The sequence below is a fragment of the Emys orbicularis genome, chromosome 3, assembly GCF_028017835.1.
Source record: "Emys orbicularis isolate rEmyOrb1 chromosome 3, rEmyOrb1.hap1, whole genome shotgun sequence".
Classification (NCBI taxonomy): Eukaryota; Metazoa; Chordata; order Testudines; family Emydidae; genus Emys; species Emys orbicularis.
In genome coordinates this window covers 37,893,123-37,910,892 of record NC_088685.1, presented here as the reverse complement: position 1 = coordinate 37,910,892, position 17,770 = coordinate 37,893,123, and the positions used below count along the sequence as shown (strand labels likewise).

The 17,770-nt window shown below is 43.0% G+C and overlaps 1 protein-coding gene and 1 non-coding gene across 2 annotated transcripts; both read left to right on the top strand.

Annotated features, from left to right (window-relative positions):
- The first annotated feature begins 725 nt into the window (after positions 1-725).
- Positions 726-10,989, top strand: RPS7 (ribosomal protein S7). The gene is made up of 7 exons (XM_065400812.1): positions 726-797; positions 1,527-1,608; positions 2,053-2,124; positions 4,744-4,887; positions 7,044-7,108; positions 9,647-9,797; positions 10,875-10,989. The coding sequence occupies exons 2-7, from the start codon at positions 1,534-1,536 to the stop codon at positions 10,950-10,952; spliced, it is 585 nt and encodes a 194-aa protein (XP_065256884.1). The 5' UTR covers positions 726-797; positions 1,527-1,533; the 3' UTR covers positions 10,953-10,989.
- LOC135876920 (small nucleolar RNA SNORA73 family) lies at positions 10,541-10,754 on the top strand. Its single transcript, XR_010561331.1, has one exon. It is a non-coding gene; the product is annotated as a small nucleolar RNA SNORA73 family (small nucleolar RNA).
- Positions 10,990-17,770: the final 6,781 nt, after the last annotated feature.

Here is a 17,770-nt window from a genome sequence, read left to right as displayed (position 1 = left end):
ACACAACCATGGGTACCATCACACTTTCCCACCTCTCAGTGCTCTAACCACTGAGCTATGGGTTATTTTATTGGGGTGGGGGTCCTTTAGTCTCTCCCCTTGAAGCTGTTCCACTGTGGATTAAATCAAGTCATTGGATGAAAGCGCAACTCTGTAGCTTCATGGTTAGAGCACTTATCTGGGAAGTGGGAGACCCAGGATTCAGTTTCCCTGCTCCAATAACTTTATATACAATTTATTCACAGTGGAACAGCTGTAACAGAGAACCCTGTAGACTAGGAGCATGAAACGGGCTTGAATTAACATAAAATTATAGAAGAAACTTAAATCTGCTGAAGGGCCAGAAAAAGAACATAGCACAAGAGTGGCAGGGCCCTGGCAGCCCCACATGGCCACCTGCATACAGAAAAGAGGAGCCTTCTACCCATCTTCCACACCCCTTAACTTGGTAACAATGAGAGGTGCTATTCTGAACTGCACACACGCGCCCTGCGCCAACATCGTTCCATGGCAAGGCGACTGCGCATGCGCCATCCTGCATCCTCTGTTCCATAGCTTCATCCTGGAGCCACGGTCTCCTCAGCTGGCTATGACAACACTAGTCCGCGCCCATGCCAATAGCTGAATTCCCCTGTTCGGCTTCACTCTGGCGGAAGTGGCTCGGGATGCTATAGGTCGGACTGTCCCTCTTCCGGGTTTGGCTTCAGGTCTGTGTGGGCGGGGCGAGTCCTTCCCGGGCCGGGACTTGAGCAGTTCTCGCGAGAGCTCTCCCTCTTCCTAGGCCGGCGCTGAGAGAGGTAGGTGCTTGAGGCCGCCGCCGCAGCATCGCGTTTTACCCGCTGTCCCCGCAATACCGCGCCGAGCGGGCACCAGCCCCTCCGGCCGGAGGAGTCGGTTGGGGATGTGTCCGATTAGCGGCCTCCCGCGGCCCGATGGCCGCCCGGGGACCCGACACACCCCGCCTGGAGCCGGGGGCACCCGGCCCCGCGGAGCCTGTCTCCTCCGGGCAGAGCTAGGGCCGCCGTCCGGGCTCGAGTGGGGGGCCGCGGCTGTGGGGCTTCTGAGCCGGGGGCCTCCGTCCAGGCCCGGGATCTGTACGGCTCCTCCGTACAGAGGCCGCCCCAGTAAATGATGGGCTCAGCGTGTGGGCTCCTTCCCGGCTCGGGCAGCGGGGGAAGGGAGCAGCCCTCCGACCCGTCCCCCTCGAAGAGACAGTGGTCCTGCAGCGCGGCGTGGCCAGGACGCTGCTGGCCCTGGTGCGGACCTGAGGAGAGGCTGCTTCTGTCTGGAGCCTGTTCCCAGAGAAATCTGACCTGTGTGACTCCACTGCTCGCTTTTCCCCCATGTGACCGCTTTGAACTGTGCGCGGCTTGTGAAGCTTCTCACCTCTTCTCTCCGATCTGACACAGGGATGAAGGGCCTAAATCTCTGCCGTGTCCAACTAACAGAAAGCCCTTGGCTCTGCATTGTGGCTAGTAGTCATGTGTCTGCTGACAATTGAGATGTTTCTGTTCTTTGGGTTGTAGAAAGGCCATGTTCAGTTCTAGCGCGAAGATTGTGAAGCCCAATGGTGAGAAGCCAGATGAATTCGAGTCTGGTATATCCCAGGTATGTCGGTGTTCCTCCACTGTCACCTAATAACTTGAACTAAAAAAAAACCAGTGGAAGCACAGGTATAGTCATAGCTTAATTCAAAACTGACCTTTTGATTCAAAACTGAAGTTAAACTTCCCGAATAAGTCTCAGTTTCCTAAGGAATATAGGAATTGCTTCATATTCATATAACAGATGCCTTATGTTTCAGAGGGAAGTGTAAGAACTAGCCAATCATGCAGTGAATGATGTATCCATTTTGGGTGGTGAGGGTTAGGGTGTTTGTTTGTGACCCCATGGATCAGTTTTTGCCTGGAAACAAATATATACAGATGGTTGCTTAGTGTTTAGCAAACTAGTGCATGTACACAAATGCACCAGAAAGTAAAATGTTGTAAGAGAAAAGGCAACTTAAAATTGTCAGTAATCAATATTGTTCTCGCTAATTCTTCTCTGTAGGCTCTCCTGGAGTTGGAGATGAACTCTGACTTAAAAGCTCAGCTGAGAGAGTTGAACATCACAGCAGCTAAGGTAGGTTTAATATCCATTTAAGATAGATCCCAACATACTGAATTGTCAGTTTGCAACAAAGTCAGTCACCTTTTTTGGATGGGGTGCAAGTTTTTTTTTTTTTTTTTTTTTTTAATGTGCCATGTGACAGGTGGTCAAAGTTTGAACTAAAGATTAATGCAAGATTTCATGGGATTGTCTTGCTGAATACTGTTGTGACTTAATGGGAGGAGGCAGACTTCAAGCTTTGTAACCCTGTTTACTGGAGCTGACTGCTGTGGCTTTTTATTTTTTATTTAAAATACAGTTCTAGTCTGAAAAGTGACTGTATAAAATGTCATTAGAGCTTCCACAATTCTGACTCCAGATAAACTGATCAAATTTAATAAGTATAAAACCTATTTCTAACTTCCCAGACTGTTTGCAGGACTGGATCTGAAAATCCAAATGGCTTCTTGCTTGCTTTACTAACACTGAAGTTGCAATTTCAGAATCTTCATCAATGAAATGCAGACTAGAATTGTCCTCGTTTTATAGAACCGCTCTGGGGTGTCTAACATATGTCATATAATATTCATGTCATTATAAAAAAATAAACCACCAACTTGGACTATATAAAACGGGAGTAGATCAAGATACCAGTCTCTCATAGTCACAGAGTAAGTGTCAGCTCTTCAAAGTTTAATTTTAGGCTAGGACGTGATTGTAACAATGGCATGAGGCCGGTATTTTAAAAAACAACAACAAAAACCCCAAAAACTTCAGAACAAAATTTATTCAAATTACAAATTCTTTTGGCAGCCCTGCACAGCAAACCCGAGATTCAAAGGTGATCTTCATACATAAGCAGTAATAAAGCTTATGCAGATTCTTGTCTCCCTAATGGTACCTGTGCAGATTTGTTGGGGTCTATACAGGTATTGACTGGAATTCAGTAAACAAATCTGAAGTTGCAAACTGAATTTTGGACTTTAGGCAAGTGGCTGGGGTGTGCACACTGACTTCTAATGGGGTCTGAATCTGTGTTGAGAAGTTCAGTACTTGTGCCAAGAGGGCTGTTCCTAATGAGATAAAAGGGGCTATTGTTGAACAGATTTTGAAACCGTGAGGACACAATGCATTTTAGTAAATGCAACATGGGCATCCAGTGAGGTGGGTCTCCTAGGTCTCTACCCAAGTAGCTTTTGGGAGCATAACTCTAAGACAGAGGTGGGGAACCTTTTTTCTATCAGGGGCCATTTACCCACAGAAAAAAATTAGTGCGGGCCACACAGTGAGGGGAGTGGGGCGGGAATAGATTTGGGGCTTAGGCTCAAGGGTGGGGCCAGAAATGAGGGGTTCAGGGTGGAAGGGGGTGTGGACTCTGGGGTGGGGATGAGGGGTTTGTGGTGCAGGAGGGGGCTCCAGGCTGGGGCCAAGAGGTTTGGAGTGCAGGAGTGGGCTCAGGACTGGAGCAGGGGGTTGGCGTGTGGGAGGAGATGCGGGGTTGCAGGCTCTAGGAGGAGGCTGAGGGCTTTGGCAGGAATGCTGGGGTGCAGGCTCAGGCCAGGCAGCACTTACCTCAGGAGGCTCCCTGGCTCCGTGTTGTTCCTGGAAGCTGCCGGCATGTCCCTAGGCTGAGGCGCGGCCAGGCAGCTCTATGCAGTGCGCGCTTCCCACGCCCGCAGCTCCCATTGGCTGCAGTTCCTAACCAATGGGAGCTGTGGAGGTGGAGCTCAGGGCCGGGGCAGCGTGCAGAGCTTCCCTGAATGCACCTGTGCCTAGGGGCCGCAGGGACATACCAGTCGCTTCCAGGAGCTGCACCGAGCCAACGAGACTCTCTCCTCCCCCCCCCCCCAACCCCCTCCGAAGCAGGCTGAGCCAGTGCTTGCGGCTCCAGCCCCACGGGGGGTGGAGGGTGTTGCTGAGGCTCGGGGCTTGTGGCACAGAGATTTGCTGTAGGCCGGATGAAATTAGGCAGTGGGCTCGATCCAGCCCGCAGGTTCCCCACCCCTGCTCTAAGGAGTAATGACCTAGAGTCCCATTCCATGGTATTGGAGGATAAGCTTGTAAGCAGTAAGGCTGGTGAGGGAAGCATCAACTTGATCGCATACTGGGAAGATAAACCATTCGAGACACAATCATGTTACCATGTTTATAAAAGTATTTGGGGGGAGACAAAGTACTATTGAAATAGCAGTGCGGATCTTGGCAAATCAGTAGATGTGACTGACTAAGCTACCTTTAATATTTGTATGAAGATGTTGTGTGGAAGACAGTTAATGGAGGGTGTTTAGGCGATCAACCTGTTTGTGTTGAATTTTACCCTTCATGTACGCCAGAGGTAACCTTATTTGAAACTTGATCTCAGTACCAGCCCCATGCAATTCTGTTGCACTGGAGACCAATTCAGTCTACATATTGATGTCTACTTGTGTGAGATTCTCCTGTTTGAAAGGGTAGGTGAATTTGAATTGTAATTAGCGACAGTCCCATGACATGTAGGGATACTAGCCTAATGGGTTAAAAGGTTGTTCGTTTCATGCAGCAATTCACAATAGCAACAAAATACATAGCAGCAAAGCTTGCATGAGAAAACCGCCATTATTATTATGTTTAATGGATTTCGTCTTAAGTGTATGTTTTTGTCTTCTGTCTTAGGAAATTGAAGTAGGGGGTGGTAGAAAAGCAATCATAATCTTTGTACCAGTTCCTCAGCTGAAATCTTTCCAGAAGATCCAGGTCCGACTAGTTCGTGAGCTGGAGAAAAAATTCAGCGGCAAGCATGTGGTGTTCATTGCTCAGGTAAATAGTTGATTATTTTGTGGTTTATCACTCTGTATGTGGCATATTGATGCTCTGAACCTGTTGGGGCTGGGGAGGTAAACGTATCAAATATGTGTTGTTGTTGTTTTTTCTAGCTGTAGATCAAATACCTTTCCTAGACACTGTCAGCCTGTGGCTGCACATAAGTCCCAACAGCTTGCATAAGTTTACTTTAAGCAGTAGAGAAAAACTGTATAGGATGGTTGAACAATACTCTGAAAAGGAGAAATAACATGTAGCTGGAGTAGAGTCCTAGAAGTAATGAAACTTAAGCAGGAAAAATGTAAGCATGGTATTTTTGCAGACTCTACATGAAAGTAGAATAAAAGTAAGCTTTAATACAAGTGGCAGGGAGAGGGGGAGTTTTATTTGCTGTCTTTAAAGTGAAAAGGAAGAACCTAAATCTTTCTCTGGCTGGAATACAATAATTTCAGATGGGGCAATGCTAGTGAGATCTGACTTCCTTTAATCTTAAACACCCACCCCCAAATTTAAGCCAAGAAAAGCTTTTTGAGATGGGAATAGATGTATGGGAAGCTAGCTTTAGGAAGAGAGCAAGCTCCTGGAGTTCTTATTACCATGAGGATAACTTTAAATGGATGCATGTGTGTTTTCTTAATAGTTATGAAGGCTACCCTTCATCTGTGAAGGGAAGAAGAGATCCATTTTTTGTATTGTGGTTTAAAAGGATCAAAATACCTGAATTGAATTTATGTGTGACTGGGTATATTCTGCACAATAAAATGCCTCTGCTAATCCTCCACTTTAAACTTTAGGCTCTCATGCTCATAAGACAAAGCTGTGTGTGAGCTATCGCATAACACAATAACAAATGTATAACACTGTTAATTATTGAAATCTTTAATGGTATAAAAAGGGTGACATGTTTTAACGGATTATAACAAATCATACCACTGTTTGTGGGGTACTTTAGAACATTTGTCTTCAGTGGTAGTGGCTTGGCGATAGCAAGCATGAGAGTTCTGGATACTGCCAAGGTTCAGAGGGTTTGTCTTCACTATGGGGGTAAGTCAACCTAAGTTATGTTACTCCAGCTACGTGAACATGCTACTCCATCAACATAGCTTAGGTCGACTTACCCCATTGTCTTCACTGCCTTGCATCAATGGGAGACACTCTCCGGTCAACTTCCCTTACTTTTCTTGGAGAGCTGGAGTACTGGGCTCGACCAGAGAGTGCTCTGCCGTCGATTTAGCGGGTCTTCCTTCACTAGACCCACTAAATCAATCCCTGCTGAATTGATTACAGCAGCAGTGATCTCCCCATAGTGAAGATCAGCTCTAGAACTCCTACCTTCCTAGTTAAACAATGAAAATTCTCACAACATAAGTTAAGGCTCCCTATGATGAGTTGCACTGGCTTAACTAAAGGGATATTTTTATGCTGATTTTTTTTAACTGGTGTAGACTTCTGTGTGGACAGTCTAACTTAAAAATCCATTTAAGCTAAATGAAAATCCATTACAACTATTAGCTAAACCAAAGTAACACACTTTTAAACTAACATAAGTGTCCACATGGACAGTCTGTACAAGTTTAACAAAAGCGGTGTAAATATCCCTTTAGTCAAACTTCAACAACTTCCTCATATAGACATAGCATAGGTGTCCAAAGAACTGACACCAGGAGCAGATGAATAACAATCTCAAGAATAATCTAGTGGGAAATCACAATGGGCAAAACTCTCTGCAGTGTTTTTTAGCAACTATTTCTAGAAAAGATTCTCTCTCCCTTCCCCCTCCATCAGCCGCGTCCCCCTCCCCCATGTGAGTGAACAGATTATCTTGGCTACTAGCTTTGTTAAATACAAACTATTCTCCCCAAACCTTTCCTTTTTCCCACTGAACATACTGGGCATGAGAATTTAAGTTTGAAGTTTCAGCAATGCACTACAGAAACTGACTTTATCATAAAGCTCAACTTCTATAATTGGAATGTGCTTTTGGGTATTTCTTGAGCATTCCTTGATGCTATGTGGAAACAATTGTGGGATTTCTGCAGGAGAATGGTAACCCTTGAAAGAAAGTCATATTTATGACTTCAAATCTGAACATCTCTGATTCTGAGGATCTTGACTAAATGTTTCATGAGGCTTGGTATCCCTTTCCTTCACAGAGAAGGATTTTGCCCAAACCAACAAGGAAAAGCCGTACAAAAAACAAGCAAAAGCGTCCCAGGAGGTAAGTAAATCTTACGCTGCTGAAATATGTGCCATTTCTCTTATATGACTTGCATGACTGCCATTTTGATCATATGTAAAGGATCTGAGAAAGATCACAAAACAAATACGCTGGGACATTGGATCTGCAAAGATTCTTCCTTTTGGCATGTAAGGTTAAGGTACGAATAGTGCCCTTTATCATCCCATATTTCCTTGCATCTTCAATATTCAGATCGCTTCTCTTCAAAATCAATCCCTCAATGTGTTTCAAAAACTTACTACTGTCACTTTCTAATCTTGCAGTTCTAGAATGGCTGTGAGATAGCAGTGAGGACTATGTTCTACCACATTGGCTTAGTTGTCAATTCTGAGATTTTTGGTGTATTTCTTTTAAATACTTGATTTGCCTGGTTTCTGGCCTTACGTGGAAACTGACAGTGCATTCCGAATATGTTGTACACATTTTCCCAATCTTTCCATCTACATCCAGCACTCTTCTTTTTCCGGTAGTTGTTAGCAAAATATTTGCCAAAAGCAATTACAAATAACTAACTTCTGTTTTTTGGTCTGCCCAGCCACGGTCTTAGGATTGCCTCATTGTGGGCATCTTGGAAAACAGTGTATGTAAATTGAGTAACTTAAGTGGGTTGGATTGGGTTCCCCTCCCAATAACTTGTTCATCTGTTGTAATGCTAGCTTTGGAACAGATGAACATCCAGGGAATGGACACTAACTCTTCATCTGTACTGCAGAGAATTCAGTCCAGGAATTACATGCTAGCTAAGTTCCCTCTAAGCTGCGCAGCTGTGCAGCAGGCTATCAAGGGCCACGCAGGTGGGAAGAGGCGCCTCTGCCCCAGGCTGCTGCCATGAGAGAGGGCTTGGGGGAGTGCCCTCCCCTGGGGCAGCCTGCTCCCCAAACCTCTCATCCCTGGCCCCACCCCAGAGCCCGTACCCCCAGCTGGAGCCCTCACCCCCACCCGGAACCCAAACCCTCTGTCCCAGCCCTGAGCCCCCTCCCACACTCTGAACCCTTTGGCCTCACCTCCATATTGGTGCACATAACAATTCATTCTGCACATGGATGTTAAAAATTAGAGGGAACACTGCGTGCTAGCGATAATTAGGCAAGGTAAAATTATAAAATTTGAATAGTGATCACTGTGTGCGTGACGAGGGATGTAGATACATCCCACCCTTATGTTTTGCCCCAAGAGATTTGATTTTTATTTGTGCAATTTTTGGATATACTCTTGTAGGTGTTTTGTTGTTGCTACCTGAGTGGGTGGGGAAGGAGGCTGGGCTTGCATGGGAAGCTGAGATCCAGGAGGGAAACTTTTTTTTTTTTTTTTTTTTTTAATTCTGACTTGGGGTAGAGAAAGAAAGTCATCACTCAAAAATAGTGTCATTGGCACTCTGTTCAAATCTAAGCAACAGTTTGCTTCTGTTAAACATTTTCTCTAGCTAGTTGGTCTGACTGAAATTGTGGACTGTCTACGTTCACTGAGTAAGTTGCACTTGGTGTTGGTTTCATTCTGGGATACAATCAGTTTCACTTTAATTTTAATGTCAAGGATAATATTTTATACACTGATTTTTGGAACATATGTAAATGGGTATTCAAAGAACTTCATAGGGCACTTAAAAGGAATTTTTGTGGTCTAAGATGTAGAAAACTCTTATCAGACACTGCACCAATAGGGCTGTATAGGGGGAAACTTGCATTATAGTTCCCTTGAAACTGCAGACTCTGTTCTACGGAACCTGCTAGATATGAGTCTGTGGTCCATTACGGAATCATCTCTAACACTGCAAGAAGTGGGGCATTGGAGGGGAATAACCCAATATTTTTGCTAAAATGACCGGTTGACACATTCTAACTTAATGCAGTAAATACACTCTTAAAAGTAGTATCCCTCAAATTCTTCATTTGAGGAAGTATTGGTCACACTTACAGGTGGCACTGTATATAAACTTGATAACTTGTATAAATACAACTTGCTTACACTGAATAGTGAAACATCGATAGAAATAGTGCAGTCTCAAATATCACTTTCACTACAAACTGCTGAGTTATATTTTGTACTGCCATGTCCCTGGCTCCTGGAATAGCTTCTGAGATGAATTGTGGCATGGTCACAACTAACTTGTTGATATGGTGTAGGACAGAATTCATGTTAACAGTTTATTTACTAGCCCATACATTCCTTTATCCCAGGAATTGTGGTAGTATCTCTTTGGTAGATTATAGGGGAAGTATATTTTATAGTTGTCAGACTAAACTTGCCAACCCCTTGAAGGTTTAAATCAGGAGTTCTCAAACTTGGGGTCGGAACCCCTCAGGGGCTTGCGAGGTTATTACATGGGGGGTCACAAGCTGTCAGCCTCCACCCCAACCCTGCTCTGCATCCAGCATTTATAATGGTGTTCAATATTTAAAAAAAGTGTTTTTAATTTATAAGGGGGGATTGCACTCAGGGGCTTGCTGTGTGAAAAGGGTCACCAGTGCAAAAGTTTGAGAATCACTGGTTTAATTAATTTAAAATACTGCATTTCAGCCGTACACTTACTGCAGTGCATGATGCCATTCTCGAAGATCTGGTCTTCCCTAGTGAAATTGTGGGCAAGAGAATCCGCGTGAAACTAGACGGCAGCAGACTCATAAAGGTCCATTTGGACAAAGCACAACAGAATAATGTTGAACACAAGGTAAGGAATGAACTTTATACTCTTCTCTGTAACACAAGGGTTGTGATGAGTCATAGCTGCGTGTAAAACTCAAAACTGCTGCAGTGGCAAGAGTGTGAGGACTATGCCCTGATTTTTAATTTCCTTTTGGACTAAGGAGATGCTAATAGAAGGTTTAAAATCAAACTTTAGTTTGACTGCACTTGACTGCTTTACACTCTGCTTTTTGGTTAGCTGATTTGTGGTGACCTTTTTCCTACTTGCTCCCTCTTAGTATGAGTGATAGAAGATGGGCTTTTTATTTAGAATAAAACACTTGATCTTCAAAGCCAAGGTACATCATGGGGTGGGGAGGCAACATATCTGTGTGGCTCATTTTCAGCTGCCTTGTGGATTGAACAGCTCTGAAAGTCTGAGTCTGTTCTGCTGGCAAATCTATATGATTGATTAATGGGTTGAGTCTTAATGTTCTGCAGAACCTTATCATCTCCCACATAAAGAATTCTGGGAAGTAATCTCTGTATGGAAGAATTGTCGTCATCAATTTAGTATTTCACTTAGTCTAATTTTTCAGGAAATGTGGCTTGATTAGTGCTGGTACATAACTTAAAGAAAACTTGTTTAAAATGAGTGGGAAGCCTATCCTTTCTTGTTGATATAGGATTTCTTAGCAGTAACTTAAGAAACTATCCAAATCAAACTTGGAGTAACATCAATTTTGAATGCTAGACTAAATTAGTTCCTGAATGCATCTGTCATCTTCACCAATATGGTCATCCATTGAGGTTACTCATGGCTCTGTCCAAGTGGTGTATATGGGAGCATAGCCCTAAGTGCAGTGATATACAATCCCCTTCCACAGTGTTGAAGAGCAAGCCTGTCTCTGGTTCTAGAGCTGATGAGAACAGCATTCTATATATTTTTATAACTTCTCAGTCTCTAGACAATTACTGAGGAGAAACCATGCAGGTTACAACTTGAAACATACTATAGTATGTGAAAACATTATCTACTATTTGAACTGTACAGCAGAACATGCAGCTTTTATAAAACCTATTGAAAGTAAACTAATGCTGTTAAACTTGACTTTCTTTCCAGGTGGAAACATTTTCTGGTGTCTACAAGAAGCTCACTGGCAAAGATGTTATTTTTGAGTTCCCAGAATTCCAGCTGTAAAGTAAAAGAATGACTGAATAAACAGTTTAATTGTTCATATCTTAAGCAATTTCATTAAACTAAACACTTTATAAAAGCACACTACAGAAGGAGGAAGTAGCTGACGTAGGTGACTGGTAATAGCTTGGCTATGGAACCTTCTAGTTTAACTGAGTTGCATCTATTAAAGTAGGTAAGAACTCATGTCACAAGTACCTAATGGTTACTAGGTAAGAGACTTCCGTTTCTAGGGGACATGTCCATATCCTAAATCACACAGAAAGCCTTGGTAGGGAAGTAAACTAAACAGGCCTAAATAATAATCCCTTTTCTGAGGATGAATTGGTCTGGCAAGGTTGTGCACGAAACCTTAAACTCATGAGTTTTTCTTTTATTTAAGAAACTCAGGTAGAATGGAAACCTACAATTCCCGAGGTTGGTGGGAACATTAACCTACATAATAAATACTTGGCTTTAGATATGACAGTCTTGTATGGGGTGGAGGCAGACAACATTCCACTTGCTTATAGAACACAATTCTTAAACACCTATTTGAAAGGTCACAGGGCTGAAATTTAAGCAGTGTTCTTCCCTGCAGATTAAGCTGTCTTGCTTTGCTGTAAATTGCAAAACTACTACTAATGGGAGAACATCGAACTACAATGCAGGTTTTGTCAGTCCACAGGTTCTAGATCTACTCTTGCAAGTCTGTAGGATATCAAAATAGATAAATATGGGTTTCTAGTTGCTTCACAGCTGGAGGGTTGTGCTAGACCCTGGGAGGTTGGTCAGTGGGATTTGTTTGAAGTGGTGTGGGGAAGCCTACATTGTTTACCTCAACAGCTTGAAATGGGTGACTTTTAAAAGTCTACAAGCAAATCTAAGGCATAGGGCGACACTCCCAGTATGTAAACAATAACTGTCTTCCTGTGGGGTGAGGACTGACAGTTGAAGTCACTGGGAATCTGAGTTCCTAGCTAAGCAAGACTTCACTAAATATTAGGGCTGTCAATCACGATTAATTTTTTTAATCGCTTAATTGTGTGATTAAACAATCGAATACCATTTATTTAAATATTTTTGGATGTTTTCTACATTTTTAAAATACATTGATTTCAGTTACAACACCGAATACAAAGTGTACAGTGCTTAGTTTATATTTGTTTACAAATATTTGCACTGTAAAAAACTAGAATATTTTTCAGTTGCAAGTACTGTAGTGCAATCTCTTTATCATGAAAGTTGAATTTACAGATGTAGAATTATGTTTAAAAAACAACCCTGCACTCAAAAACAAAACAATGTAAAACTGTAGAGCCTACAAGTCCACTCAGTCCTACTTCTTGTTCTGCCAATTGCTCAGACAAACAAGTTAGTTTACATTTGCAGGAGATAATACTGCCCGCGTCTTTACAATGTCACCTGAAAGTGAGAACAGGTGTTGGTTCACATGGGACTGTTGTAGCCAGCGTCACAAGATATTTACGTGCCAAATGCCCTAAAGATTCATATGTCCCTTCATGCTTCAACCACCATTCCAGAGGACATGCGTCCATGCTGATGACGGGTTCTGCTCGATAATGATCCAAAGCAGTGTGGACCAACGCATGTTAATTTTCATCATCTGAGTCAGATGCCACCAACAGAAGGTTGATTTTCTTTTTTGGTGGTTAGGGTTCTGTAGTTTCCGCATCAGATTGTTGCTCTTTTAAGACTCCTGAAAGCATGCTCCACACCTAGTCCCTCTCTGATTTTGGAAGGCACTTCTGAAACCTTGGGTCGAGTGCCGTAGCTATGTTTAGAAATCTCACATTGGTACCTACTCTGCGTTTGGTCAAATCTGTAGTGAAAGTGTTTTTAAAACTAACAATGTGCTGGGTCATCATCCAAGACTGCTATAACATGAAATACATGGCAGAATGTGGGTAAAACAGCAGGAGACATACAGTTCTCCCCCAAGGAGTTCAGTCACATTTAATTAACTTACTGTTTTTTTAACGAGTGTCATGAGCATGGCCTCTGGAGTGGTGGCTGAAGCATGAAGGGGTATATGAATGTTTAGCATATCTGGCACGTAAATACCTTGCAATACCGACTACAAAAGTGCGAATGCCTGTTCTCACTTTCAGGTGATGTAAATAATAAGCAGGCACATTATCTCCAGTAAATGTAACCAAACTTGTTTGTCTTCATGAATGGCTGAACAAGAAGTAGGACTGAGTGGACTTAAAGGGTGTAAAGTTTTACATTGTTTTGTTTTTTGAGTGGAGTTTTGCAACAAAAAAAAATCTACATTTGTAAGTTGTGCTTTCACAATACAGAGATTGCACTGCAGTACTTGCATGAGGTGAAGTGAAAAATACTAATTTTGTTTTTAGAATGCAAATATTAATAAAAAATAATATAGTGAGCACTGTACACTTTGTATTCTGTTGTAAGTGAAATCAATATATTTGAAAATGTAGAAAGACCTCCAAAAATATTTAATAAATTTCACTTGGTATTCTATTGCTTAACAGTGCAATTAATCACAGTTTTAATCGGTTATTTTTTTCAGTTAATCACGTGAGTTAAATGTGGTTAATCGACAGCCTTACTAAATATCCATCTACTTTAAACAGTTGACTGTCATCTCCACTGAATGTGGAGTAAGGTATCACATTTGCCCAGAGCAATATCTGATTTCTACTTTTGCAAGTGTCCTTCCTGTTGTTGCAATCGGCCTTCAATTAGAAGGAAGAATTAACATTTACCTCTCTGTCTTCTAATATATCTTAAGAGCTTTAGTGTTTAAAAAACAGGGCCCATGGGGAAAGCTTACTAGCACACATCTTTTCCTAGCTATTGAGTGGCTCCAAGTGGATCCTTTCCTTGGCCATTCTACAGTTTCTGATTTTACTGCCACCTTTTTTTCCTCTTGCTCCCATTTTCCACTGTCTTAGCAATCTGTTCCTTTTCCTGAAGCTGTGCAGGAGAAGGACTTTGTTGCTTGCAGCTTGGGTTCACCCAGCATGCCCTCTCTTAGTAGGACAGAAGCAGCCTTGTAGTCTATTAAGAGGCACCAGCTGCTCACTGTCTTCAATACTGCAGAAGGAATGCAACAATTCTGCAGCAGCAAGGGGACTCCTCAGCATTTTCGTGGGTGTTAGTGTTTTTTCCCCTTTCATCATCCCCCACCCCCTGGTGCCTGGAGTGTATAGGGCACTATCTTACCTTCAGTGGAGAGGGCCAAATTCTACTTCTAATTGTGGTGGTAGTTTATGGGGTATAAATTTGACTATATGCTACTGATTATCTGAGGGAAATGTACAGGAATCAAGGGTGGAATCGGCTTGAATAAGTGCCAGTTAATACAGTGTCAACTGAGGAAAATATACCCACCATGCCACCATCACTACTTCCCTCTTTCATATCTGTCTCCTGTTCTTCCCTGCAGTAACTTAAAATTCTTATCTCCTTGGTTTTAATCCAATCCCTTTTTCATTTCACTCACTAAGACAATTAGTGATGTCTAATGAAGTGTTTTGGATTTCAAATTTTATGCTCCAATTAAGTTAATAGAAGACAGGAGCCCTAACATTGTCTGAAGCTGTCTGTAGACTCACAACAGCATCACTGCATTGGTTCATATTTGGAAGGCTTTTCACAGCCTAGAAACTTCAGAATGTAGCGTCCATTATTAATAAAAACAGATGTCCCAAAGGCCACAAATACAAGCAGGTTGAATTTGGTTTCTGAGCCATATGTTGGACAGTCTTGCTACAAGGATCAAGAGTAGTACCTCTCTCCTTAAAACGTCTCTAGTGCAGTGGTTTGCAACCTTTTTTTTTCATGGGCAGGCCCCTAAATGGAGGTGTGGACCCCTTTGGAAATCTTAGATGTAGCTTGCCCAGTGTGATAGTGTGGTCAGACACTTGCCTGACAATTGAGGCTGATATTTGGGAAGGCGGTGTGTTCACAGGCAGGTTAATAATGGGGGTCTCCTCCTATGTGATCAAAATTGCTGGTTTTGAGTCAGTAACCCTTTGCAATCTCATCAGCTGGTAGCTTGCCTACTTGTTAAGGTGGAGTGGGTTGAGTGTGGGTTTGTGTGTGTGTGTGTGTGTGTGTGTGTGTGTGGGGAGACCTTATCTCTTACAGAAAACTTGTGACAGAGCAACATGTTCAGAAATTAGTACATCTACGTATTGCAGTTCAGATGTGCAGGCCTGACTCACAGCATTCTAGTTGCCCACTAGTACAGTAATGTCTGAGCATCTCACAATTTATAAACTCATTATTCCCACCCTGTTCCCCTGTGAGATAGGGAAGTGCTATTATCCCTTGTGCTTTAAGTGACTTGCCCAAGGATACATGGGAGACCTTGCTCTTACTAAATCCTATGCTAGTGCCCTAACTACATCCTCTTCATTTTAGAAGGCTTGCAGAACCTTGGAGCTGAATTAGAATTTTATAAATGGTTTACAAATAATTTATATTAGGTTTAAAAACTGGCACAATCCCACTATAATGAAATCCCAGTAGCCTAGGTTGTCCTTAGCTGTAACATGGCTGAGCAGGTAAGGACTCTGCCCCCTTCCTGGCCACACTGCCTCAATTGCACCTTTGGCCACAAGTTGGGTAAACAGGGTCCATGGAAGTGGTTCTCATGCTGAGGAATTGGGTAGAGCTGTAGCTTTGCCATGTCTCCCCTTGTCCCTCTTGCACTGATTACTAGAATTGGACAGATGGGACAGAGGAATAAGTAGCACCCTGAAAAGTGCTGCAGTAACTTACACTACACTGTCCCAGAGTAAGAGGGGAGCAGGGGAAGAATTGACACTCAAACGTCTCCTGGTAAGCTGCTCCCTACACAAAGTTGAGCCTAACGGCTTCCTCTAGCCATTGTTTGGGTTTGTGGACTTTCTTGTGACCTAGAAGAGGAAAGTTTCTTACTGGAAGATTTCCTTCCTCACAGCATGCAAATGCACAGATCCACACCGCCCCATTAATTACTGCAATCAAGTTTCTCTCTTTTATGGGCTTTGCAACAAGTTGCTATAGTCACAGTTAAATGATAAATTTACTGTTTAGCCAGCAAGCGCTCTCAACTGTGGACAATATTGCACTGGCAAGCTCTTCAGGAGGAAGCACATCCCTCTGTGTCTCTAACTCAGATTTGATTTGTCTCCAGAGCAGCAAGGGAGAGACTGTGGGTATGTCTGCACAGCAGTTGTGCAGGTGCTTCCCATCATGGATAGACAGACACATCTTAGCTCTGCTTGAGCTAGTGTGCTAAAAATAGCAATGTGCTGGTGGCGGCTTGGACTAGCCATCTTAATATGCACATGGGGTCACATGGGATCGTACCCCGGTGACTGGGCTGAGCTGCCCCTGTGGCCACACTGCTATTTTTAGTGAGATCTGCTTGAGCTATCACTCGTGTCTGTATAATCATGCTGGGAATTTGCTGTGCTGACATACCGTAAGGGCAAGATTTATAAAGGTATTGAGGTGCCTAAAATTGAAGATTGAATATCCACCTATCTGCAGCTGTAGGCACCTAAATACCTTTACAAATCTGGCCTTAAAATTCAGTGGTTGTTACATTAACCTTTTCCTTCGGATATTTCCCATGTTTGTAGATCCGTGTTGGTAGCAATGGTGGGAATACTAACGTAGATCAGCTTGCTTTGTTTCCCATCGTAAAATGGGGATGATAATACTTATCTCACGGGTGTATTAATGCTTATGAAATGTTCTAAGCTCCTCAGAGGGTAGGGTCCCAGATTTATCCCCAGATTTTTCTTGGCTCTGAATAGCCCTCTATCTCAGTGGTTCTCAAACTTTTCTACTAGTGACCCCTTTCACATAGAACACCTCTGAGTGTGACTCCCTCTTATACATTAAAAACACTTCTTATATATTTAACACCATTATAAATGCTGGAGGCAAAGCGGGGTTTCAGGTGGAGCTCGTGACCCCCAGTTTGAGAATCCCTGCTCTACCTGCTATTGTCTATTTCCTGTATTGCTATTCTTGTCTATTACAGTGCTTTCCTATCTGCTTCATGGAGGGCCAAAGTGTGTTTAGATACTGGCCCAAATGAAGAGTAGCATAGATTTGCACTGCCACAGGGTGAGCACAAGACAGTACATTCCCTTTCTGAATGGCCCAAAGGGCAGGGGTTCTGCACTGGCTGCACCATGAGCGAGCTGCTGCACAGGAGGGCAGGATCATAGAGCTGCTGCCTCCCCTCCCTGCCCCTTTGTGCGGTGCTGAGTGCCCACAGAAGAATAGAGGGAACAGTTGCTACTCTCTGAAGTACTGGAATTGTATTTGTGACGCTCTCACCAGGGGCATCGTGGTTAAAACTGTTAGATTTATTATTTTAAATAGTTTAAGGTTGTTGATGGGTTTTGTTCCCTAGGCAGAACTTTCTCCATAGGGTGTGATCCTGCACTCCATTGACTTCAGTGGGAGTCGTTTCAACTGGGTTAAGATTGCCCTCAGTCTTTTCTATTTATTTATTTATTTATTTTAAGAAGTGGGTTTAGGGGCCAATCCTTTATTCCATGTGCAGGGTGAACTCCCGGTGATTTTTGGGAAAAGCACCTTCCAGCTTTCAAGTGGTTTTGTTTGATTATTTTTTCTTCTTCTCGTTTCCTGCTAGGAAATCTGCCCTTACCTCTCCGTTAGAGAAACCATTTCTTTCTCCTTAAATGAACCAAAGTCATTAATGGTTTCTCTTTCTTTTTTCCCCCTTTTCTTGGGAAAAAAGCACTCAGGAATGCATTCTCATTACAGTGCCTGGTCTTCCCCTTAGCACTCTTTGATTAAAAAAAATTTTTTTTTGCTTC